The 27,519-nt window shown below is 36.6% G+C and overlaps 1 protein-coding gene and 1 non-coding gene across 2 annotated transcripts in view; both read right to left on the minus strand.

Annotated features, from left to right (window-relative positions):
- The window catches only part of LOC137402779 (protocadherin Fat 1-like), a 91,120-nt gene extending 67,725 nt beyond the window's left edge, over positions 1-23,395 (minus strand). Inside the window, exons 1-15 of the mRNA XM_068089285.1 lie at positions 22,735-23,395; positions 21,722-21,900; positions 18,682-18,870; positions 14,939-15,080; positions 14,495-14,670; positions 12,986-13,097; positions 11,612-11,736; positions 10,505-10,690; positions 8,863-9,061; positions 7,556-7,683; positions 7,210-7,441; positions 4,488-4,629; positions 3,497-3,638; positions 2,815-2,950; positions 1,501-1,707 (exon numbers count right to left, since the gene is read on the minus strand). Coding sequence (XP_067945386.1) covers positions 1,501-1,707; positions 2,815-2,950; positions 3,497-3,638; positions 4,488-4,629; positions 7,210-7,441; positions 7,556-7,683; positions 8,863-9,061; positions 10,505-10,690; positions 11,612-11,736; positions 12,986-13,097; positions 14,495-14,670; positions 14,939-15,080; positions 18,682-18,870; positions 21,722-21,900; positions 22,735-23,395 — 2,956 coding nt within the window. The remainder of the gene's footprint in view (positions 1-1,500; positions 1,708-2,814; positions 2,951-3,496; positions 3,639-4,487; positions 4,630-7,209; positions 7,442-7,555; positions 7,684-8,862; positions 9,062-10,504; positions 10,691-11,611; positions 11,737-12,985; positions 13,098-14,494; positions 14,671-14,938; positions 15,081-18,681; positions 18,871-21,721; positions 21,901-22,734) is intronic.
- On the minus strand, positions 1,819-1,904 carry Trnar-ucu (transfer RNA arginine (anticodon UCU)). The gene is given in 2 exon segments: positions 1,819-1,854; positions 1,868-1,904. It is a non-coding gene; the product is annotated as a tRNA-Arg (tRNA).
- Positions 23,396-27,519: the final 4,124 nt, after the last annotated feature.

Raw genomic sequence — 27,519 nt, forward strand, 5'->3', positions numbered from 1 at the left:
AAGAGAAGCAGAAACGTTGTTTAAGCGGTTCCAAACCATGAAAATTGTATTTGAAGACTTTGTTAATTTTCAAACAAATGTACTGTGACAACAATACAGAATTTCTCTGGCAGGACTGATAAAGTTAAGTTTAGATGCCATCTTAAATAATTCAAATACATAATTCATATACCTTCATCGTTTGGAGCTGAGAAGCCGAGAAAAGATAAATAAACTGCATTTTAAAGATTCCTACATACATTTAAGTTATATATTTAATATAACATATATGTATATATAAGTCACATATTTAATACAAAATATATGTATATAAAGTTTATTAAAAACTAAAGGTTAAAATCATTACTACTGTAATGATTTTACATAAATAATCATTACAATAGTAACGATTTTAAAACTATAATAATAATAAATAATAATAAATATAATAATAATAAACTCTATACACAGCTCTGGTTGACTCAATCATTGAGCATTTTACTTTACAGTGTAAACAACATATACTATAACTTTACTTTATATATAAAGTTACAGATTACCAATAAAATCCTGAACATTAAAAAAAATAGCAGGATAAAATCTGAAATTAGAAAGCAATGATTAGCAGAAAAGTAAAAAGTGCAATTAAACCCTGACTTTAGACTTTACATTTTTGACAAAGAAAGGCTGCAACCATTTATATATTTTGGCATAAAGCAACAAAAACTGTTGCAAGCTTGTTGACATGTCCCTAGAATTCTCTTCCTAAATATCAACTTTCATTATAAGCATTCTTGCATATCTCGCATCTGTTGTTTGCACCTGAAACCCGAGTGTTAACTTCCTAACACTATATGTGAAAGTTATGTTGTTAGTATTCGTTGCCTTGCAGTGTTGATGCAAGTGTGAAGAGTTATACAGACACCAGTCAAACCACTTCGTTCGGTGCTAGAATATGTCCTAGTCATGCACCAACTACACCCACCAGAGAGCCCAGGCTGACACATAGCAAAAGCTCCATGCAAGCCCAACAAATAAGCATCAAAGGCATACGCTTCTGTGAGCATTAAAGTATACACGGATAGAATAAGATTCAGGAGAGCAATCCAGGAGATTAAAGGACCTTGATGTTAGGTCAAACATCGATGGACTTAAAACTTAAGACAAGACTACAGGAAAGGCAAACATATGTGAAGACCCCGACCTAGCATGAATGATGAGTATGTCAGTGAAAAACCGAGCCTACCTGCATCTCCTTTATTATGGCGTCGCCCTGGAAACCCAACACATTTGTGAGACATCAGAGATTCCATTACAAAGCATTAAAGGTGAACATTTTCATTAAATCCTCCAATAGGATAAGCCGATCATCTTGGCTGATGGCAAGCCCTCTCTTTGTGCTCGCATTAACTCATAACGTAACATAAGTGCTCACAATTGTACATACATCAAGCGAGTCAAACAAGAAAATGGCACGACATATTGCTACATACACAATAGAATATAAGTGTAAAGACAAACCATTGACAATCTTATAAGTAACAGCTCCACCAGTAGCGGGCAAATCAGCGTCGTGGGCTACCAAGTTGGTGATAACAGCACCAATGGGCATGTCTTCTCTCACCCTGACTTTGAATTCTGGTTTCATGAACACAGGGTCATTGTCGTTAACATCAAGTATAAAGATGGATACTGTTGTTGTGGCAAATTTCACCTCTTCTTCACCAACTATAAGAGAGATACCATAATAAAATACTACATTTTACTAATAACATACATTAATTAGCATTATGTTCATGCATCTATAAATCTATTTAGTAAAAAACAGTTACAAAATTTCGACTCCGGTGGGACTCGAACCCACAACCTCCGAATTACATCTAACGTTTAGAAGTCCGACGCGCTATCCATTGCGCCACGGAGCCGTTGTGAATGGAGCCGCACAGTTATAGAATAGTACTATAAGCCATCCTGTTTATAATACCTAGATATCTTTCATGGCAGGGATTCGCAGTACAGCAGATGAAATGAGGGTTGCATATCGTAGTAATTTATTCAGGTATTCAGAAGGCGTAAAAGTAGCCAAGCTAGACTATCTTTCCAATCTGTCTGCCAAGTCAAGTAAAAAATCATTTTTAATTAGTAGAAGCTTTCTTGCGAAATGATTTATAATCATTCACAGGTCAATGGTAAGCATGTATTATTGCTGTTACAACTATGTAGCCGGCTATTTGCTTAGCTAGCTGAAAAACTCATTTTAAGGGACCCGAACTAAAGAAGTCCAGTCTATTGGGTGCTTACTGCCTGTCATTGTAAGCATTATTACAATAGTTAGAAAAGTAATCACTGCTGGATTTCTAATTTTACTTATTTGTAAACGCGTTTAACTATTATGAAAACGGCACATGCAAAGTCTCTCTTTTGTACCTGCACTGAAAATCGCAAAACAGCCAATTTTTCCTTCTTGTTTCAGATTCTTAGTACTTTGCAGACAATACTAAATACAAATAGTATGCATCTAGATTTAGTTTTTGCGTAGACCAAAAGATGAAGAAGGTTTTACCGTAAAAAGATTGTATAAATATATGTCAAAACCTCTTTAAATTTGACTTTTTGTTAGGCTTAAGACTAAACATGACACTACAACAAACAATATGAGAAAATACTTTGAACTTTGAACTTCGAACTTCATGCTGAGCAACTAAATTTTTGTTGATAAGTTTGATAATAAACCATATTATCACAAGAAATGAGATTCCAAATTTTGGTCTCCACAAATTTTATTGAAATTTTTATTTCATTTTTTTATATAAAATGTAGGCAAAACAAACCAACCTGGAGAATCTGAAGCTTTGACCTCAAGAATGTGCTTGTCTTTGCTCTCTCGATCAAGAGTACTGGTGACAGTGATGCGACCAGTCTGAGAGTCGATTCCAAAGTACGGTGTGTCCGTGACAAGTGTAAACTTAATCTATAACCAATAATTCAACTGATCAACTACGTTATTCTCCTTATTAACTAAATACCCGCATCTAAAATTGCTGTTTCCACAAGTTGATTTTGTGAGCAATCTTGCCATTTTTGATCACTGAGGAAATGATTACTATAATAGTAGGCCTACACAGCAGGTAACAATGAAGGCTAGTAACTGTCAGATAGACACATTTACATGTAGGTAGTAACGATGGACTAGTGACTGTCGACTAGTGACTGTCGACTAGTGACTGTCGACTAGTGACTGTCGACTAGTGACTGTCGACTAGTGACTGTCGACTAGTGACTGTCGACTAGTGACTGTCGACTAGTGACTGCCAACTAGTAACTGTCGACTAGTGACTGCCAACTAGTAACTGTCAACTAGTAACTGTTGACTAGAGACAGTCAACTAGTGACTATCAACTACTGACCTCCTAACGCACGTCTGTCTAAACAGTTATCAGTGGAAACAGAACAGGTATGAAAATATAAAATAATAAGTTATCCATGGAAAAACGGAAATATCTTGAGTAAGTCATACTAATCCATTGCTGCCGATGTCTAAGTCCTGAGCAGTGACTTGTAGTACTTGTGACTGCAGTTCAGCTGCCTCACTCACATCAACCTCAAATCGATCACTAAGAAACGATGGGGTGTTATCGTTTGCGTCTAGTACGGTCAATCTGTAAAGCAAAGAACCAGTATATTGTGTGTCACCATTTAAACAAATCGTTTGACATAAAGTTGTAGTATGAATGAATAGAAATTCATTCTTCAGTTGAGATTTTACAACCCAATGGTTTTTAGCATGTTATTAAAATAAAGACATTTTAGAAATGCACTTATAAATTATATGTGGACCCTTTTCAGCCGTTCCTCTTCAACATTCCTTTTGTCGTATGGTCTAATTATAGTACCTCCAATATAAATCGATTATTTACTCTCTTAATTTATCAATAAGAGATATATTATTAAATACATTATTTGATCGACCAGCTGTTACCTTTTTATGATTCTTCTATGGTACAATTTGGAAAACATCTCTCTTTGAATTAAAATTATAGCCAATAAAGTAATAAATTTTTTTTATTTATGTACTAGTATTAATCAATTGGACTGCTAAATAATGGTGGAAAAACATGGGTACTGAATCTAAACTTACATACTGACTGTAGCCTTAGAACATGTAGCTTCTTATAAAATTGATATTTTTCATAGATGTATCATAAGTTACTAATATAGCTATCAGATAACATTTTCATTTTCAAAAAGTTGATTAATGAAAGTCATCACTGCTCTAATATTTTTTTCATCAAGACCCTTAAATAAAACTAGCTACCCATAGAATTCATTCTTTTATATTATTTTAAAAAAAACCTATCTAGTGTATATAATTACCTAGCAACTGTGACACATACCGTATCACAAAGCTCAAGCCTGCAGTTTCCTTTACTCAAAGTGTATTGAAACAGGAAGGAGCTGTTGGATGGAAGGCTAAGATGCTGCACTAGATTAAAGAAGAGACGACTTACAACATATTGATTGAAGCGCTTCGACGAGTCGGTGAGCCGCAGTCGGTAGCCGTGACTGTCAGGTTATAGCTATCGACCTTCTCTCTGTCGAGAGGAGCGAAGATGATGAGGGCGCCTGTGCTGCTGTCGATGACGAACTGACCTGTAAACATAACCATCACTATAATGTTCACACTCCAAGTTGTAGCAACTACCAATTCACTGATCGAACCAATAATTAAAAATATCTTACAAGGCTTGAGAGAGAAATATAATACGCCACGCGTCAGGTGAAAGATATCAATCTATTCTGACTGGATATGTGCGATGTCACAAGTAAATATACTTTAGTTTGTTTTTGATGGCACTATAACAATGACGTGTTTTCACCAGTTCTTTTGACATGTGAGAATGAAGTCTATTAATGATGATGATGAATGAACGTGGTAATAGACAAAACTGCCTTTAGAGCTAAAGAGCTGCAGCCTGCATCACTGTACTGTTTTTACATGAAAAGGCCAACTAGTTGTGTGTCTGCTAGGAAGGGAGCTCAGGAAATCTTTTCTTACATGACACATTTGGTATTTTGCTCATGAGCCTTATCGCACAATAATAATGTAACGATCAGCATAGCAAACAATCTGGTATACTTTTTATAACATCCATTTATGGAGTTTTCTGAGCAGAGAAGAAAGCATCGTCAAGGAAAACCAAAATTTTTTACCATCGTTAAGAAAAATTGTCATTTTCCACCACTGTCAAGGAACACAGTTGATAACCATTTACGGCTAAAACTATCTGCTTAACCAGCTTACAAGTGCACTCTCACCAACAAATTCATTATTTCCTCAATTCATATACTGGATTAAATATACATTAACAATCGTTATCATAAGGTAGTATCTTGACCAGCCTCCAGCGCACCGGAAGGACAAATATGACCTCTCAGTCTGACCACAGCCTTCAATACAGCTATAATCTCTGGCACTTGTCTTTCATGCGTGAGGCCAAGGCAGCTAGTAATTATATCCGCTAGGTAGTAATGATTGGGATTAGTAATGGTTGCTTTCAAAGGGGTCGAGCAATACAATACAAGGGAAGGTGATGCTCAGTGGGAACAATAAGTGATAGCGGACACCTGTGTTCATCCATTTGTCCTCTACAAGGGGTCGGTAACCCATTATGATTCATATGTTCAGCTTTTGGTAAGACTTGTTTTTGTATTCTATCAGAAACTAGTATCAACTGCTGCAGGCTGTATTCTCTTCACATACAAGATATTGTGCCATTTGTCTGCTCACACTGATTGGCTTAGCAAACTATTTGATAGCATGAAAAGCTTTACAATTTAATCAGTGGTATAATAAGAATGCCTGTTGTAATGTAAGCAGTTTTTATATGGACTACTTATTAGCAAATCTCTAGCTGACACACTTATTGACTCTTCTATTACTGCGCTAAATTCGCTATTCCGACCAGATAAATTCAAATGAATTTTCAAAAAATCGATATGCCGCTAGTATTTATGCAATATCTCGAGAATCAAAACAGATATCGTTTTATTGTAAAATGCATCTTATTCAAAACAAAATTCTCTACAAGATAAGTGTAAAATTGTTTAGTGAATCCCATTCTCGCAAAATTTCTGACGTTTCCTTTGCATTAAACGAACCGGGGAATTTTTTACTGCCATGATGATAGCGATCCGATTTTTGCGTTTTGAAAAATAATTAGAAATGGAATTGCTTAGCAAAAAGATTTTCGATTTGATCAACAAAATTTGATTGGTCTAGCTAATGCATAGACTTCATAATGAAAAGAAAAATGAAACTCTATTGATTAGCCAATTCATCGGCTTACAGTCTGTTCGTCTATTACCCCGATTGCCGATACATCGGCTCACGGTAGTAAGAAAGTTAAAAAAATCTGATGTGGCGTAAACATAACTTAAACTTTAAGTACACAAATTCTTATGTGGACTGCTATTCCTAACGCTAATGGTAGCCATTATGGGTCGATCTGTTTGACCAAAAAGAATTTTGGTAATATTTTTACTATTTCTATTTTGTTTTTAGATATCTCTACCAATTTAAGGACAGAAATATTTCATCTCATCCGGCATCTTTGTAGCGCGCGCTATGCTGCCGCGTACTCAAGTATTTCCTGTAACAATGGTAATAATCTCTCAACATTTGTATACAATTGGTATATATAAATGTTTCAGTGTTTATCTGTCCAGTTATAGCGATAAAGTGTTAGAAACGAAAAATCTACTTTGCACTGAATTTGAACTCAGAACCTCCAGGTCTGCAGACGGGACATCTAACCCAATACACTAAGCTGTCCTTGCCATCCTATGGCAGAAAAGGCACATACTGTAAAACCTCTATTTGGATGCCACCTTTAATAGAATGTCACTGTATTTATGCAGCGCTTACAAAGTCAGCTTGACGTTATGCCTAACGTCATTACGCGTAAAGTCAGGCTGGCTTCACGGCTATTATAATAGTAAAAATTAATACTAGCTTACCAGGTATTATTTTATTACTAGTGCAACGCTGGAATTTAACTAGTATTTCATATGATTGACACATGTGTATGTCATATTTTAAATGGTTGGTGCCTCTGTATGGAATATTTGGGACAATCACTTCTGCTACAGTATATGTAATACTTGATACTATTGGTCGACATTTTGTGGTGGTTTGTAGACTGTTCTGGCACTAAAACAATCATAGATTACCTAATGAGTTGCCCCTGGTGATGTGATACTGAATTAACCCAGCATAGCCAGTGTCTTCATCCGTTGCTAGCAAATGGGTAACAATGCTGCCGACAGCAAGGCTCTCAGGTAAGTAGTATTCAGTGGTCTGAGAGGTGAATTCTCTGTCAAACACTGGGCTGTGGTCATTAGATAAGTGGCTAGATGGCAAAAGTGTGATTTCTTCAGAAGATGGGTTGCTTGCAGCTGCAGCCTACAAAGTGCAGCAAATCTAAGAAACTGAGGCTAAGAAGGCCTATAAATTTTAAGACTGAATTAAAATGGCTGTTTATTGAAAAAATGTTAAATTTTATTATTATATCCTTACCCTTTGAGCATCTTCGTAAATTTTTCTAGCCTGAGTCTCTGTGCAGTCGAGGTTCACTCTATCTGTTCGCTGGCTAACAACGGTTACGCTGAGTTCAACAGGCTCTGCATCATTTCTTCCGTCAAACGCTAAAATTTAAAGGACATATACTGTAACTGTCAGATAGTCGCTAAGAATTGTATGCTATAGAACAGGGATGGCCAAATGTTTTTGGTCATGATCTGCTACATCCATATCTGACAAATTAAAGATCCACAACGAGCTAAAGATGGGCATTTTTTTTACCATACATAAACATGCAATTATTTGTGTACACCTTAAAACAAAGCATCAAATACGATTTAAAAAAACTTTGTTTATATGCATCGTTTGACTAAAAATCAGTGAATGAATGTGCTGTAATAAATATGTCTGATATCAGTGAGAAAAATGATGAGTAGGCTTTGACTTCACTATACTATCGAAACGCGATTTCTTGCTACTTACAGCGACTCTTAAAGTTTATGAAGAGGAGTATTTGTGAGTCGTGTACTATGATTGTTTTTCACAATATTCATTGCTGAAAACAAAGAATTTACAAACGTTCTAAGAAAGGTTTACAAAAATCTTTTTTAAACCAAATTTAAAAAAATACTTTTTAAGAAAATAAAAAAATATTTTTTGACAGCCAACTTGGAAGATCCACAAAAAAACTACAGAGATTGGCATCCGGATCAAGATCTCTTGATCCGGATTAAGAGATTTGGCCATAGCTGCTATAGAAAATAACTAGGACCTCGATCACCGTGTTTCCATTGTGTGGATCATGTGGATTGAGAATTGAGTGTTTGAATGGATATTCACATGTTGCGGACTATAGCACTTTTTTGTATTGTTTCCATCTTTCACAAGCATGAAACATTCGGCAAAAATATGCGAGTAACAAAACTCACTTGATTTGAACGTTTTTGCTGTTTATATCTTGCTGATGATGCAAACTCACGGATTAATCATGTGACGGAGACTAGTAATCATGTGACGGAGACTAGCAATCATGTGACGGAGACTAGCAATCATGTGACGGAGACTAGCAATCATGTGACGGAGACAAGCAATCCTGTGACGGAGACTAGCAATCATGTGACGGAGACTAGCAACCATAAGACGGAAACTAGCAACCATGTGACGGAAACTAGCAACCATAGGAAACATTAGCTAGTTTACTGCATCGATCACATGACCAGCTGTGAAATTTTACTTAGAATTATTAACTGATTTTGATGAAATATTTCTTAATTTAATTGAAAATCGAAATTGAAAAAACTCACCTCTGATTAGACAAGTGACTGTCTTGCCCACATCTATGCCCAAATTGCGTGTGGTAGTTATGAGGCCATCTCGATCATTTATTTGAAGCATGCAATCGCATGGCACCTGCTGACACTGGACACTGTATGATATCTCACCTAAATCTCCATCAACGTCGAGCGCTGTCACTCTGCTAACCCTACTCCCTCTTGTGATGTCCTACGAAAAATTCCAACCAAGGGCTTATTTTGTTATATTAATTTAAGTTGTACCATATTATATTGCAATGAATTACATGTATATTAAATTACATACTATAAAATAATTTCATGAATCTAGTGGGTTACGTTTTACTCGTAATATCAAGCCAGAGAAAGAGAGTCATTATCTGACTCTCCTTGAACTACCTTGGGGTTCAGAAACTTGTGGTACCTTAATTTACAAATCAAAGTTGCATTCATAATAGATCTCTTTTTATGATTTGCTAGTACCCTAGTAGTCTTATGTACTGTGAGAGATCATAAGGAGTGCAGATAAAACATTGAGAATAAGTATCTGCACAATTATTCCATGATATCTGATGGTGGCTGACTGGTACAGAGGTTACCGCATCACACAAGTAAGCTGAATTCCATGAGATTAAATCCAGCATGATGCTATCTTTTTTCACAGCGCCAAAAGAAGGCTTCAGAAGGACACTGCTCTTATTATAGTAAAGATTTTAATGAAACCTATTCTAGTTATACTATAAATTAATATATTGTATGATGTATTTGGCAAGTTCCCTTTAGGAAAGTTGTACGAACATATTTCAAATTGATTTATGTATTCATACCTTTCATCTTACCTAGAAGAGTTCTCATTTTAAACTAAAATAAAATTTTAAATAACCACTTTTAAAGTTTGAACAAATTGTAAAGCTTGCTTTACTAAAATGAGAATATGAAATGTCAGCATTAGGAGATGGCGTCTATGGAGTTTAGGGCGAGGCTCATGTAAGACAGATTTCCTACTCTTAACGACTCAAAAGACAGCAGCCAGTAATTAGTATTCTGGCAGCAGCTGCTCACCTCATGCCTCGCTTCACACCTACGTACAAAGCAATTCTTCCTATGCCTTCATACCCTATTCTACTAGGCTAATCAGCCGCAGAAGCGATGGAAAAGGAAGATTTTTGAAGAACTCTGGGAGGTTGAAGGGCGCTGAAGAAATATTGACCATACATGTTTGTGAATTCACCGCCGTCAAAACTGAGACATACTTCTAACATAATTTTATCTTCCAGTTTCTTTGATGCTCAATTATTGTGAGGTAGTATGTTTTAAGTAAACGCAATTCAAACCACTGCAGAAGACAAGAGCTAACTTGAAATCAATAACCATGATAATCTAAAACAGCATGAAGCCATTGTCAATTGGAATTGTCTTAAAAATTTTGACTACAAAATGTTTTGATCTCAAAGTGTGCGACCTTTAAGATAAAAGATAAAAATGTCAAGGACAAAAGGTCTCGCTTCACTATTGCTTGCAGTACTCTGCATATAGTAGTGCTTCACAATCTCTCTAGTCTTGGCACCGATGGTATCAAGCGCTTCACAATTCCTAACGTCTTGACATTTTAAAAGCAGCTGAGGCTATAACTCTGCAATAAGTATCAACTTACTTGAGAAATAGTGACATCGCATTTGTCGTACTCAAACATCGGCTTGTTGTCATTCACATTGTCAACTACTACAGTGAAAATCTTCTCCGTTTCCCTTCGAAATGGGGAACCGCTGTCAGATGCCCGCACAGGTATGTGATATACTCTAGGCCCTTTGTCGTAGTCTACAGAACTTGTCAGCCGAATCTACAAGTAGTACATGGATAATGGGTAAACATCTGCACGAGTATGTGAGTTACGTTTGTTAGCATTTGGTGGAGTAGAAACGGAGTGGATAGCTATCCTCTCCGCAGATGCTGACTACCTACCTATTCATAAGAACTTCACTACAAGGTATCAGACAACTGCTACAGGATATTAAACGTGTGATTAATATATGAGGAAGAACCTCGTGTGCTTGTTCAAGATTGAACGCTCCAACTGGAGTCTTGTAATTTATTGATCCACTTGTTGGTTACTCGAGTATTGTTCTTTTAATGTCCGTAAATGGCATTTTTAACATAAGTATTGCTAATGTTGCAACATAACTGAGAAATTATTCAATGATAAAATCAGTTGATCATCCGTCTTTCAAAAAGAAAATAGCTGCATATTGAATGAAGCGCTTTGAAACGATTAGATTTCAACCATCAAAGCTAAGTAAAAGCTTGTGAGTGCATTTCTGGAGAAATGGCTAATCCTTAATATATCTAGCAAAACTGATTACGGTGCACTCCTCAACCAATCAACGTGTAGCTGACAGCTAAATTGATATCCGTCATAACATCAGTCAAAACACTCAGACTTTAGTAGCCTTTTAGCCAAGTGGCCACCAATTCTAAACAGGTTAGGCAATGTAGGTGAACAGTGATTGCAATCATTCTTCTTAGCTCACATAACGGATCTTTCCGTTCTTAAGCTTAAAGAGTGGGGCGGCTACCTTTTCCCCTTAACTGCTGACTGTGAGAAAAACTAAGATATAGGTGTTAACGTAAACATCTGCAAATGCGGATGTCAAAATAATGGTGGATATGACTTTGTCTCACAAACTAAAGTACTCAATATTTTTTCTCAAATTGGTGATCTTACAGTGGTATCACCCTATCAAAAAAGGTCTATATCCTTTACCTCGCCACTCCTAGGGTCGATGTTGAAAGGTAACTTATCATCTCTGTCACCAGCAATCGAGTATGTGATATGACTGTTTTCATCCGCATCTTCATCTGTGGCACTGGCAATCGTTACCAATTTACCTACAATTACATACCTCTACTTCCTGTGTTTCATAGTTGATTGGAGTCACATGTGAATGTCAAGGTTATATGACTAATTGTTTTCTTTAGCTTCTAACATGAAATAATCTACAGATAAGTTTTTATGAGAGCTTGCCACTAAGATAAGATGTAGTGACTGGCCTACTCATAGTCAAGAGTCTTTTGGTTAACAGTGACACTTAGCGATAGCCACATATCAATGATATCAGTAGGCCTACGCAAAACAAAGGAATTATATTTTTACGACACTTTGTGATCATATTACAAGACTTCAACAGCTACTGCTGTCTACAGAAAAAAATTATTTTACAAGAAATAAATGAAGTTAATTTTATAGAAAGGTTTATGGGGAATAATAAAAAGCGAAAATAATTCTCCACATTTCAAGGACAAATTTTCAGTGTTATCTGAATATAGGTTTTGAGAATGGACTGTTTTGCAGCAGTATAGAATCTGTTTATAAAAACATAGAATTCATAATTATTTAAATACGAGTGTGTATTAAAATTACAAAATGTTATTTCATTCAGTGTATTAAACTAAATAAATTAAAGGTGCTTCAGTTATAGCCTCATAATTTAAATAAATTATTTAGACATTATGTAACTAAATATTAAAAAATTTAATTATTTCATACAATTTAATAATACACTTTTATTTTTGTAAGAGTTCGCAGCCCTACTTTTTATTAGTCATTTCATTGTTGTACTAGGAAAAACCTGAGTCAGTAAGAGCCAATCAAGACAAACTCTGGCAAATAAGAACCAATCATATTTCGAGCCATAAAGTATGAGCATGCTGCCAACAGTGAATATTACTGATGAAAAACTATTGCAAATTAATGGCTACACATTTGTAGGGAGTCAACCAAATTGCATTTTTAGGACTAGTTAATCTTAATTATATGGCATTTTTGCTGCTCAAACCACTCATCCAACTGGCTATAGCCAGAAATCCATGTACCATAATTTAAAAGTCATTCAGCTGCTAGCATGAAAGATTAGTTAGCTAATCACATACCATAATTAGTTGTGCATTAAAATCGATATTCTAAGCATAATTGTAAACAGCTTCTATTAACAAACAATAGAATCAATCTGTACGATAAACGCGAGCCTCGGGTGAGAGTCGTTCAAGCTACTTGGTAAACATTTCACGCGTCTTAATACCCTGATGGCCTAATAGAATTATACTAAAACTCTAGTTAGATGGGGTGCCTGCCACTCACCAATAGGACTGTCCTCTGGCAGCCGATTTTCTAGCACTAAAGTATGGAAGACAGGAAAGTTGTCATTTTCATCTCTAACAGTAAAAGTGACCTTGACACTGTACTCAAACCTGTCTTCAAAGCCAATTATCTTGCATCGCAGTCCAACCTGGCAATAATGAGCAAATTGGCATGTATTGATACTCAACAGACAGTCTCGGAGAGTTGAAAGCTTGTAATCATTAGCTGACATTTCTAACACAACAGTCTGTCAAGGCCTATAGGCCTAGATTAAGTTTCCATACAGAGATAGTATAGTGACACCTGAGTGCACCAGTGCCAAAGCCCTACACTGGAGCGACAAGCTGGTCAGGTTTCCATAGGGGGCTATTGCAGAGTGATGGTTGTATCTTTAAGAGGTCAAGGACAAAACCAACCATGGATGATCAAAAAAAATCTGGTACTTGTGGCGTTATTCATTATGCACATGGCACTAGTTAATCGCTGTTAGTTGCTAAGGCCGTTTCCATGGCACACAGATGGCACATCGCAAGGGTGTTTCGCTTTGAAACGGCGACACTGAATCACGACAGAATGAGAGGGACATAGCTGTTTCCACAATGGTATTGCAGCACCAAATGGGGTGTGCCCCTTCACTATCACTGTATGTACACTTAGTAATTGTTTGATAACCGCAAACTCTCCTACAGCTTGAAAACATTTTATTTTAGACATTTTGTACATATTCACATATTTCGGTTGCTATGTTCCATATTTGGCTATGCCATCAACATTATAAAAAACGCACTGCCCTGAAAAATTTTTGTTTTAATTTGAACATATTAAAATTACACATTAAATACATATTAAAATAAAATTATTTTACAAGATTATGGAGCTGTGAAACCACTCCAACTGCTCATAGCCAAACTCTTATTCTTTGTGCAATCTCTACCTCTGCCCACATTCATATTAAATACTCTATTAGGCTTATATTATATAATGTTATATACATAATATAACATAATATAATGTACATTTTATATTAAAAGTGCAAAATGCAGTCACGCAGCAAACTAAACATTGTCATATGAGTAAAGATTACTCTGGAAGGACATTTTCATTATAGGCTGCTCATTGTCTTTTCAATTTGCCGTAAGACAACTTTTGCATTTGTGTTACAGGTTTCAAAATCTTTTATAAACTATGCCCAGAATATTTGTATTTACCCTTCCACACATATGACAAACATCGTTTTCTATTCCGTGACACCAACATACTACATCCACCATCATATGTATCAGTTTATGAACTTTATGTTACTACCACCTTCAATTTGCTATCCAGACTCTTCCGTAATACTATAAGATTACCAACTTTTAAAACACTCTGTTCAACTCACTCAATAGTTCCTGATTTCCGCCGAAAAACACAATTTTGTTGATGATTACCAATGCTAATATAAAGTTATACATATGTACATGTACATACGTACATACATTGCTTAGCTTCCTAGAACATAACAAATATAGAAATATGACTCACCTCTACCATAGCTTGGAAAGTCTCCTCTGCATCGAGTTCTCTCCGGAGAAAGAGAACTCCACTTGAAGATTGAACACTGAAGGTGTGAAGATCTCCACCAAGAAGTCGGTATGTCACATCTCTGGCATTCTTTGGTGGTTTAACATAATAGAGCGGCGTTCCTGTTACAGAAGCAATGTAATAAGATACAGTTTTGTGACTGGAATACAACTATCTGGTTAAATGTCTAAACTCATATAATTTATTGAACAGTAATTTCACTTGTATGTTTATCAATAAACTTGTAAAAATATGTAACGAAGCAAATATGGTTAACAGAAAATGATAGGTTGAATAAACGTATTGGCAAAAAATTACGATGTCAAGGAAACGTGACACTTGACATCAGTAAAGATATTAGTAGCTCACTTGTCAGTTTATGACACTCACCGGCAGGTAGGCCCTCAGCTATATCTAGTTCAACGACATCTTGCTCTTCCGAACGTCTCTCCAAACGGATCTTCAAAGGTATGATTACTTCACCAAATCGAGGAGGGTTGCCTTTATCACGCGCTTGCAAGGTTATGTTAACCTGGAAGCCAAAATTGTCAGCGATACAAATTTGAATGTCTCATTTATAATTGCATATATATTTAACTAGACAAGGCTAAAAATAAGGAGACAAGTACATAAACCGAAACCAATAATACAGTAAAACCTCTATGCATGATAGATTTAGCATGTGAACTTTTTAACACGACATAAAATTTGTCTAAATATTGGCTATAAACCTGAAGTTGTTTCCAAAATAACACATTGTACATTTCTTGAAACTTACAATGTATTAACTATCTCTTTTTTTATTTGCCAAAGGCAGCCTTAGCTATGATACACTTATCTACTTAGTGGCAGCGGTCATTCACTATATAGTTAACAAGTAATTGCGATGTACCTACACAGTCTGTTAACCGTTAACTGCATGGTACTAAGGTAGCGGGTAGTTAATAGTTGATTTCTTATATCTTCCCCTAGATAAGTTTCTTCTTTACTTAGATAAGTTTTTCGAAACTTCTTTAGGTAAAGGAGAAGAGACTAACGACAAAACTAAAAAACGGAAAAATAAAAAAATGAGACAAGTTATGGGAATCCTTAGTTATTCTAAACTGAAGTTACGTTAAGGTTCTCTAACAACATCTTCAACACTTTTGAAACAATACGCCTCACATCGGTCCCTAAGATAAATTACAAATGCTTTTGTTGATAACTATCTTTGCAATTTAATTGTTATATCTCTCCTTACATTGCCCTATGATGCATTTATCAAGGAGTTATGAACTTGTGAGTTGCGGGACAAATTGAATAAAGTGATAGCTCGCCAGTCTCGTGTATTGTGAGAGATTGTCAGGCGCAATAAACATATGTACCATTATTCACATATGCTAGTGAGCAGTTGGTTTGTGAAGTTGTTAGAGTGTCAGCCTATTATGCTGAAAGTGGTGAGTTCAAATTCTGTACCATTAAATTTTTTTTATTTATTTCAAAGATGGTTTCAGCCATAAGGACAGTCACGGCTTTTATTATAGTAAAGGAGATTACAGTGCACTCGCATGCGAACATTTGCTCTACTATCCATGGCTTTAACATGTGGAGCAGAAGCAGGGAAAAAAGTTAATTCAAGTGTAGAGGTTTGGTTGTATCCTTACATAATACTCTTGTACAAATATAGCCCTTCGTGATTGAAATATTATGGAATATTGATAGACCACTGCCGGGAATAAGGCAGTCATATTTATTATACGCTATGGCAATATGGAAAGTAATGAGCCACAACACCAGAGCATCAGAAGGCTATTACAGCGATAAAAATGCAGCCAGCTAACCGTGTAATTATCAATCGTGTAACTACAAAGCTGACAAATACATCACGGTTACGCACGACGAACCAGGAAGCGATGAACTCATAATTCCTACAGATAAAATACTTAATTGAAATTATGAAATAATAGTTTAATTTAATTCAGCTTTCCCTCTTCAAGTTCTGAAACGTATTTTAAATATTACTTTTCTTAGTTTTCATTTTTGAAGTTTCAAACTTTTTTAAATGCTATAATATAGGTTTTGAGGTTTAAAATACTTGTTGAGTATGTGAATGCTTGCTTACAGCTAGTCATATGGGACTTAGGATGTGTCTAATCACTACAGCCATCTTGTTTAGGGTCAGATGTCATTACTAGTTCTTTAGCACGGTTCAAAGCAGAATTCATTCAGACTGAACAGCGGCAATACTGTTATTAGATGCTTCTAAATAAACTTACACAACATTTTAGTAGATTTTATCAGAAAGTATGGATACTTTTCTATCATTTGTGATAGAAAAGTATCATGATTGTTTTTAATGTTGGAGGGGATCCGACTGCCAGGAGGTTTTTAGATTAAAATCAACAAAACTTGGTCGCGGTGAAAGCGATCGGAAGAAAAATGTGTGAAATGACACCACTTGTTGCTATTGCCGCTATAGTTGATATCGGCTATTCCTTTCAAGTTGCAGCGTTACGTGTCTGTATTCTGTCAAGCTATTTTGCAACTATAGACATCCTAATTGCATTTTAACATGAGCTGAGCATCTTAACTACGATCAAGTTTTGTTGAGTTTAATCTTCAACCATCCTGGAAGTCTGATCACCTCAAACATAAAAAACAATCGCAAATAGTAGAAAAGACTGATACATTCTGACAAAATCGGCTAACATTTTGTGCAAGTCCATCTTTGAAAGACGATTTTTCTACTGAAGCGTACACTCAATTTCTTAATCTTCCAGACGGCTGCCAATGTTAGTTCATGTTTGTTCGTTAGAAAATTAACAAACGTAGCCTTTAGTATAATATATTTTTGTACTTAAGTCCTCACTAGCTAAAATAAAATCTCAAACTCACAACAAAGGCTCATGACTTGAAAGAAAATGTGAGGGCTTGAAATAAAGCGTTACCTTAGAATAAAATGCGCTACTGCGGGTGCAACTTCATAAGCCCAACCTTATATCTAAAGCTCACATATAGGCTATGCATTTCATGATTGGTTGGTGCAGTAATGGTCTCTTTGTGTTCTCTCCCTAGCTACTAGCTAGAATATAATATTGTAGTCGTGTCAAAGATAATACAAGCTGATAAATTGTTCATTTGGCAGACAGTGACGAATATTCTGGTCTGTTTTCTTGACATGAGTAAACTTACATTGTAGATAACTGAGCTACATTTCAATGAACTATTAACTACATGATACCTAAAGATCATGCAGTTAACAGCTACCACGTAGTACACTGTGATTACATGTTAACTATATGGTGGATGACTGCTGCCACAAAGTAGATAACCATATCATGGCTACCCTGTGAAGGTTAGCCATGATACGTGGTTCATACTCGTGCCTCTATGATACTCATAGAGGCATTCAGAGCTTACCCTGTGAAGGATAGTCTTTGTATACCTCTATGAGTATGCTGTTTTGTGATGGGATACTCTAAAGGCGTTCCGATTTCAATCGTTTACCCATTACAATCGAAGGAGAATCGATTGGTGCACGCAAGGGTACTCAATAATCGAGTCAGATAAGGCCCATTGACAACGGAGTAAGAGCCTGTGTGTCAATCCACCATTATAAGTTGCAGCCCAGAATCTTCATAAACAATTTAATGTCTGTAGGCTATAATAACTGAATCTTTTGCTTATCACAGACGCGGTTGGTATATGGTAAAAATAGTTTTACTGGATTCGTTCATAGATCATCGTTAAACTAACTATCGTATCATTTAGATTTCATTTAAGTTAGCCGCAACCAATGAGTTCTAGTTAATCAATTAGACCAAAACAAATGCTTATAGATATATACAGTTATGGGGGTCCTCCCATGACTGTATGACATGACGATTTTTGACCATGACGATCTTTTTTCAACTCATAAATTAAATCAACTCAATTTACAACAACTCAAGGTATTATTAAAAGTTATATTATAAGTTATATATTATTATTAAGGTATAATTATAAGTTATGATTTTAAGTTGAGTTATCAACTCATAACTTAAATCGACTCAACTCATAACAACTCAATACACACATCAGTTGTCATAATGAAGATAAGCTTTTTTTAAAGCGTTACTTCGCCAATTATCTGATCAACTCTAGAAAAGTCCTACCTGACTTCCAAGATTCTCCAGTGAGTCAGCGACAGTCAGCTGATACTCGAGCAGACGAGGTTGGTTGGCAGCTCCTTGGGAGGCTACAAGAGCAAAACTGCTGCGCGCATCTCTCCTCTCTGAGCCGACTGCTGAGATTATATTTAGTGAGTCGACCTCACCATTTTCTCCTGGATCCTTGTCTGCCACCTGGAGGAGATAAAAACCATCTAATTATAAACTTAGTAAATTTAAACTTATTACATCTTTTTGTCTTTTTATGTTGCTTTTTGGCGACAAAATAATTGTTTTACACCATGAGTGAACAAAGTACTTAAATTTCCAAATAGATGGGTGACTTTACAAATGTCTAAATAAAACTTACAGAAAAAAGATGATTTTGGGCTGAACATTTGCATAAAACTGCCAGCATTGAATTGATCCGATAAACAGATGTCACTAAGCGTTAGGGTATGTGTTAGAAGAATCTTTCATATCATTGAGTCCTAACATTCCGCAGGAATGAGACAGCTTATAGCTATCCTAATACTGCCTGTCTTGTTCTCACATAAGTACATTCCTTAAGGATGGACTTGCAGAAATTTTATCCGAAAGTATCAGTAGGCCTATTTCTCTATCATATACGATTGTTTTTGATATTTGAGGTGATCCGACTGTCAAGATGTTTCAAAATTAAAATCGATAAACCTTGATTGCAGTTAAAACGCTCGGATCAAGCGAAAGTGTGATTATGATGTCTATAGTTGCAAAGAGACCCACAGAATAAAAATGTTTATTACTGCAACTTGAATGCAAGAGCCGATTATCAACTAATAATGATAGCGACTAGTCACATCACTTCGAGCGTGTTTTTCTTTTGAGCGTTTTAACCGTGATCATGATTTGTCGATTTTAATCTTGAAACATCTTGGCAGTCAGATCACCCCAAACATCAAAAGGTAGAAAAATACTGGCACTTTTTGATAAAATCTACTAAAATTTTGTTTAAGTTTATCGTTAAGCCTGAAGTTACCTACAGGTAACTGTCTGAAGTTACCTACAGGTAACTGTCTGAAGTTACCTACAGGTAACTGTCTGAAGTTACCTACAGGTAACTGTCTGAAGTTACCTACAGGTAACTGTCTGAAGTTACCTACAGGTAACTGTCTGAAGTTACCTACAGGTAACTGTCTGAAGTTGCCTACAGGTAACTGTCTGAAGTTACCTGTAGGTAACTTCAGACAGTTACCTACAGGTAACTGTCTGAAATTACCTACAGGTAACTGTCTGAAGTTACCTACAGGTAACTGTCTGAAGTTGCCTACAGGTAACTGTCTGAAGTTACCTGTAGGTAACTTCAGACAGTTACCTACAGGTAACTGTCTGAAGTTACCTACAGGTAACTGTCTGAAGTTACCTACAGGTAACTGTCTGAAGTTGCCTACAGGTAACTGTCTGAAGTTACCTGTAGGTAACTTCAGACAGTTACCTACAGGTAACTGTCTGAAATTACCTACAGGTAACTGTCTGAAGTTACCTACAGGTAACTGTCTGAAGTTACCTGTAGGTAACTTCAGACAGTTACCTACAGGTAACTGTCTGAAATTACCTACAGGTAACTGTCTGAAGTTACCTACAGGTAACTGTCTGAAATTACCTACCGGTAACTGTCTGAAGTTACCTACAGGTAACTGTCTGAAGTTACCTACAGGTAACTGTCTGAAGTTACCTACAGGTAACTGTCTGAAGTTACCTACAGGTAACTGTCTGAAGTTACCTACAGGTAACTGTCTGAAGTTACCTACAGGTAACTGTCTGAAATTACCTACAGGTAACTGTCTGAAGTTACCTACAGGTAACTGTCTGAAGTTGCCTACAGGTAACTGTCTGAAGTTACCTACAGGTAACTGTCTGAAATTACCTACAGGTAACTGTCTGAAGTTACCTACAGGTAACTGTCTGAAGTTACCTGTAGGTAACTTCAGACAGTTACCTACAGGTAACTGTCTGAAATTACCTACAGGTAACTGTCTGAAGTTACCTACAGGTAACTGTCTGAAATTACCTACCGGTAACTGTCTGAAGTTACCTACAGGTAACTGTCTGAAGTTACCTACAGGTAACTGTATGAAGTTACCTACAGGTAACTGTCTGAAGTTACCTACAGGTAACTGTCTGAAGTTACCTACAGGTAACTGTCTGAAGTTACCTACAGGTAACTGTCTGAAATTACCTACAGGTAACTGTCTGAAGTTACCTACAGGTAACTGTCTGAAGTTGCCTACAGGTAACTGTCTGAAGTTACCTACAGGTAACTGTCTGAAGTTGCCTACAGGTAACTGTCTGAAGTTACCTACAGGTAACTGTCTGAAATTACCTACAGGTAACTGTCTGAAGTTACCTACAGGTAACTGTCTGAAGTTACCTACAGGTAACTGTCTGAAGTTACCTACAGACCTTTCTTGTCAGTCAGAGTTAATCATGAATACTCCAAGACATTTATATTGTTTACACACAACTATTTAAAGAATTTTAGTATAACTCAGCTGTTATCAAATAGGTCAACATGGCTGGCAGCTTGTAATGATAGGATGTAGATAAGTTACCTGACCTTCAATTTCAAGATATCTAAATAGTATCAAGATTCTTTGAAGTTAGCCGACGAAACAAACATTGAAGCAACAGATAAACAATCCATCAATCTTTTGAAATGATGATATATTATTTACCGTTACACTCTAGACAGCACCATTACACTCTAGACAGCACCGTTACATATTCGACCTTTACATTTTAGCAGTAATGACATAAGTTTGCTACGGTGTCGCTGCCGCACTACTGTGCACCGACAAGATCCCAACTATAAGTCTTCTGCTGCTAGTGACCAAATAAAAGATGCCAACTATAAGTCGTCTGCTGCTAGTGACCAATGACAATAAAACCAACATTATTATGAGCAATTTACTATCACTATAACCATTGACTTTGAATACATAATTTGAACTAAATTATGACTGTGATATTAACTTCATGGCACCACAAAAGGTACAGATAGACAAACCTTAATAATCATGATGGTCACCCCGACAGGAGTATAAGCGTTCACTGGAGGTCGCTCAATCAGGTCAAACTCTGGAGAATGACTGTTTCTCTGCACTATGTTGAAAGTTATTGGTACTGTAGATTCACGCCCGCTACCTCTATTGGCGGCTATGACGTTGTTAGTGAACCGTTTTCTTCCTACAAAGTGATAGTTACACTTGTACTGGGGTTCAACAGAATTTGCCATAGCATACAACATAGCTTATTTCAGACTACGTAACACTTGTATTGCAAACCTCCGAGCTCCATTGTACGGTTCTATGGTTGTACGCCTCATCATTCAGACAAGCCTAGCGCTTTGCCAAGCATCTCAAATATTTACAAATGATTGATAGGCTGTCTTGAGCCAACCTTTTGATAAACTGAAAATTTGATCTGTGGTTATAACGGAGGATTACAAAAATACCAACTTTTAATACCATGATTAAGGTTTACCGTGGTGCTCAAATTCATTATCTGTCTGTTCTATTAGCAAGAAGAATGATTTGAGGTCTGGTCAAAACTGAAAGAATTTACTTTATGTAAAAAAACTGCGAGCTTTGTATACGAAGAAGTTCTGTTATTAAAAAATATAACATTTAGGCCTACATTGATATCTTCAGGAAATTGCTTTAAACACCTGCATTAGACTGTGCAATCAATCGAGTTACCACGAGATAAGTGTTTCAATGGATATTTGCATGTTGCGGATTCATGAGGGCGCTTTGTTGAAAAAGATAAGAACTTTTACCCCCGAGGTCATAGCGGCGCACTTCTGTTTTGTCAAATCGAAATAGGAGCAACCGAGATGTAGAAAATGTTTGAAATGGAATAGAATGGCATTTACTTGCGCATCATTCTCAAATGCTGTTTTCATTTTTTTTCATTTTGAGAATGACGTCCACTTGCGGAGTAATCCCCTCATGGAAACATAGAGAATATCTTACTGACAGACAGCTGTTTAGAGTTTTATAGAAGAGTCGTAATCCCTACCTGAAAAGTGGGTGAGATTCCTTGTTATGTAGATGTCACCACTCGTTGGATGTATTGCGAGTTCATCTAACCATTGTTCAAACGAGTAGTAGATTTCAGCGTTAAACCCTTCGTCTGCATCTGTTGCCTTGACAGAACCGATGGTGGAAAAAATGTCAGCTGTATTAGCTATTTCCATAGTATAACTTAACTCGGCGAAAAGAGGTGGCACATCATTGACATCTAAGACAGTGATGTCAACATTGGTGGAGGCTGTGAATACCTTCCGATTATCAAGGAAAGTTATAGTAGCTTCTATGCCTAATTGATAGTAGGGCCTCCTTTCTCTGTTGAGCTTGCTTGTGCCGTCCGTTTTCGTACGAACAAATAAAAATGCGAAATCTCCGATGATCAAAGATTCTGCTTGAAACTGGTTCCAACTAGTTCTAGCAATTTTATAGGTGACAGCAGCTACACGAGGTCGTTCAGGTAAGTGTATACCCATCGGTTCCGAACTAGTCACATATAACCTATCACAAAATATATCGCATTCTCTGATGGTTCCAGAGTATTGCATAGATGTAAATAACCAATCATCGGCTGCTGCGACGGTCTGCACATATATTAGGAGTAATGCTACCTTGGTAGCACGCCAAGGGATTCCTCTGTTGTAGACCTTCATTGCAGCTAGTAATTAAAGCCCATCATATAGGTCAATGCACAGTTCCTTTCTCAGTCTGAAACCAGATAAAAGTTCAGAAATCAATTCTTTCCTAACGACAATCGGAGCTAATCTAGATGAAATTAATGGACATAAATTGGCCTATCCAGCCGATGGAATGATAACGTGTATCATTCAGTTACAGACTCTTCAAATATCGACTGCTACAGCTGAGCCAATACTAACTAATTTGCGCTTGACAGAACAGCTTATAACCTGAGGATAAAAAGACTAGAGAGACAGAATGATCCTTGATTAGCTACGAAAAGGTCATTGACATCACTAGTAATATTAGCGAAGATTGACTCATCCGAAAATATAAAAATGGTTGTTTGTTACAAAAACCATGTTTACTTGAGCGGGATTTCGCACAGGCTGTATTAAAGATGAGCTGACACAAAACTTTAATAGATTTTAGCAGAAAGTATTAGCATTTTTTTATCATTTGAGATTATGTTTGATGTTTGAGATGCTCTGCCAGGATGTTTACAGATAAACACAACAAAACTTAAAACGGTCAGACCAAAAATATATATGAAATGATGTCACTACCTAATTGCTATCGTTGCGATAGTTGATATAAGCTATTGCGTTTAAGTTGCTACGTTACGCGTCTCTATTCCATCTGTCTCTTTGCACCTATAACCTATCATAACTGCACTTTTGCTTGATTTGAGCGTTTTAACCGCAATCAAGTTCAGTCCGTTTTAATCTTGAAACATCCTGGCAGTCGGATCGCCTCAAACATCAAAAACAATCGCAAATGATAGAAAAATAACAAAACTTTCGGATAAAATTTATTAAAGTTTTTTTGAAGTTCATCTTTAAAAAGCAAAACAGTTAAAAAAAACCATCTGTGTTAGAGCTGAAGTGTGACATACAACCTGCATCAACCTTTGTCGCCTCCCCCTTCAGCAACATTAATACTACTCAAATGTAGAAGAGAACAGGTGCAGAACTACGGTGCGTCACATATGAAACGTGAGAAGATGTTTGCTGTGTGACAGGAATGAAGACCTCAAAGGCTGTAGTAGAGGGGCGAGGCATGATGCCGAGCAATATGAAGGGTATAAGTGGAGGTCTGGATATCGGGAGACAAGAATAAGTTGATACTAGGGCAACAAACGCACACTCCGCTTGGCTTAACATCATCTCCAGTTTGTTAAACAAATACACATCTGCTCTTGTCTACAGGCACGCTCCAATCTTACGTTAAGGAATGATATAGCAAGAAACGTGGTAGCGGTATTGCATTTCAGTATTTAATCCTGAGCTAAGCTTCAGATTGACGTCAAAGACACTTAAAATATTTTATTTTTATCAAACTCATCAGTAAATTAAAAAACTATCTTTTTTTCTGGCTTTTTTATTTACTTCATTTTTCGTGTGTAGAAAAAGTTTACCTTTTTTTCATAGCGATAGTAATATAATATCTTCAATATCTTGATGTACCTCAGCGAGTGTATCTTGTCATTGAAAAAGGACTAATACATGTATCCATTGCGTCTCACCTCCCCTCATTACCATATATTATAAGCAAATTCATCTCTCATTATACCATCTCTGGTCTTTGTTAACCGCTAGCGCAAGGCGCTAAGTAACTTGCGAGAACTTTAAGTCTTTTTTTGAGAAAATGACCATCATTCATGGGTATTGAATTGAGCTGAAGTCTGCGCTATTGCTTGCCAGAATATTTTTCATCAATCACTTGAGACTGTGTGGGCTTGAGAATAAGCTTTGTGAAAGCTTTGGTTAGTCTTAAAAAACTGGAGCTAGTAGAATACCTCAGCCAATGACAAACAATAAAACAAGCCTATGTCCCAGCTCCTGAGCAAGAGATCATTACTGAGACATCAGACTGGATACAGACAGCAATTGCAGACATCAATTACACTAACAATCAGACATCACCACTAACTCTTATAGGCTGGTTTGTAATATGAAGTACTGTGCATGACTTGCGTTTTATTGGCTTATTCTGCTGTAGCGAGTCCATTTAGAACAACTTTTTAATCGCAAAAACTTAGCCCTGCTATTGCAACGAACCTATGAATTACATGTAAATATATGATTCCAACTAAAAATTACCTAACTTTCAGCTAGCAAATGTACTGACCCAAAATAAAACTACATCTAGTAAATCATCCTATCCTATGGCACTCTGGCTATTGCAAACTTGGTGAAATATTTGTGGTTTTGCTTCATAGTTATCAGTGAGAGTTCACTGAAGAGGTAGACTTTCAGTATAAAGAGATCATTGCTCGCCATCATAAAATAGTTCACTGAAGAGATAGCCATTCAGTGTGAAGAGATCATTGAGCTGTCCAACTATTTGTGGCTGACTAATAGCTTAGTTAAAGCGGTGCCATGGAAGATAAGCTCTATCAGACAGGTTTGTGATAAAATATGCAAACAAGGAATATAAACTGGGACTCCTGCACCAAAGAGTCAACACATGAACACCTGGTAGTCTGATGTCGCAGTGCCAGCTATCTCATTGCTTCAGTCAGAAATTAGATACCTCTCTAGAAACAGGATCGTTGAGCCGTAACACTAAACGTTTCACACCCTTAACTTTTAAGCAATTCTAAATTGTATGTTGTCAGACTTCTCGAACTTCAAAACTACCTGAAGCTTGAAATTCAAAAGCATAAATTAAGTAGGAAATAGTAATCTCACAACATATCTCAAAGTGAAACAGGAAACAATAGTTAAGAGACTTGAAGGGGTAATGTGTCGGTACGCAACCGTTGAAAACACTCAGACCAGTTGGACGCCATGTTTGTCTAACTTTCATGCTTGACATTCAGCCTCCTTTTGTGTCTATTGTCAAAGTTTGAATAGTCAAGATACTAGTATTTCACTGGCAAGAGAAATATTGAATAGCAAACAAATGGCGCACACGGAGAGCAAACACTGGCCATTCACTAAAATAGCCTCACCTCAAAAAAGCTTTTGACCGTAATGCTGCCTTTAGCTGACACCTATCTCCCCAGAAATGGTAACCAACACCAGCCCCATATGGAGAACCAAAATACTTGAGGTCATTACTGAGAGATAAGGCTTGATACTGACTGCAACTGTAGACATCAATGACGCTAACTATCTGACATCACCACTGATTCTCCTAGGTCGAATTTTAACTTTAAGTACTTTGAATTACTTGCGTTTCATTGGCTTATTCTGCTATAGCGAGTCCATTTAGAACACTTTTTAATCACAGTAGCATTGACTTGTTATGGCAAAAAACTTATGATTCAAATAAAAATATCAGTTGAATATCATATCATTTTTAATTAACAATTGTACTGACCCAAAATAAAACTACTATATTTAGAAAACCAGCCTCTGGCTACTGCTGCCTCGCTGAAATATTTGTGGTTTTTCTTCATAGCCTTAATTGCCAGTGAGAGTTCATAGCAAGTGATAGACAAGTGATATTGTAGTACAGTGGAACCTCGGTTTTCGAACGACTCGCAGTCCGAACAAAAAATTCGAGAAATTCTTGCTTCGTAGTTCAAACAAAAATCGGAGTTCGAACGCCGGTACGACGCGTGAGTGTATACGTGAGGGTGGGATGCTGAGCGGCGTACGAGTGTAGATCGCTATCTCCGTGACCAACTGTTGTCGCATTGTCCGAGATTAAACAAATGTGTAGCAAATGGGCCGAGTTACAGAATTTCGTCGAACTCCACCACCCCGATAAAGCTGAAGCCACCAGAGTCATCAATGACTTTATAACGACACTATCATGAACCACTTCCGAAAAGTGCTAAAAAGAAGGCAGAAGCAAGTGTCATTGGATAGATATTTTAAGAGAAAAGAACATCCTGTAGCCGAGTAAAAAATCCTATTCATATTTCTTTTCTTTATCCTTTTTTTATTTTTACACGTTCATGTTAGCATAATCTTTCGTATGGAAGATTATGACAACGCGAACGTACGATTAGCCTGGGTTACATTTATGTTTATGTTATTTGTGTCTTTGCCATTTTGCTTACCATTTTTTGAGATATACATTGCTTTTTATGTGTTGGTCAGCATTTTAATGTGCAGTTTCATGCATAAAATAATGTATAAAATAC

This window comes from Watersipora subatra, chromosome 8 (assembly GCF_963576615.1).
Source record: "Watersipora subatra chromosome 8, tzWatSuba1.1, whole genome shotgun sequence".
Classification (NCBI taxonomy): domain Eukaryota; kingdom Metazoa; phylum Bryozoa; class Gymnolaemata; order Cheilostomatida; family Watersiporidae; genus Watersipora; species Watersipora subatra.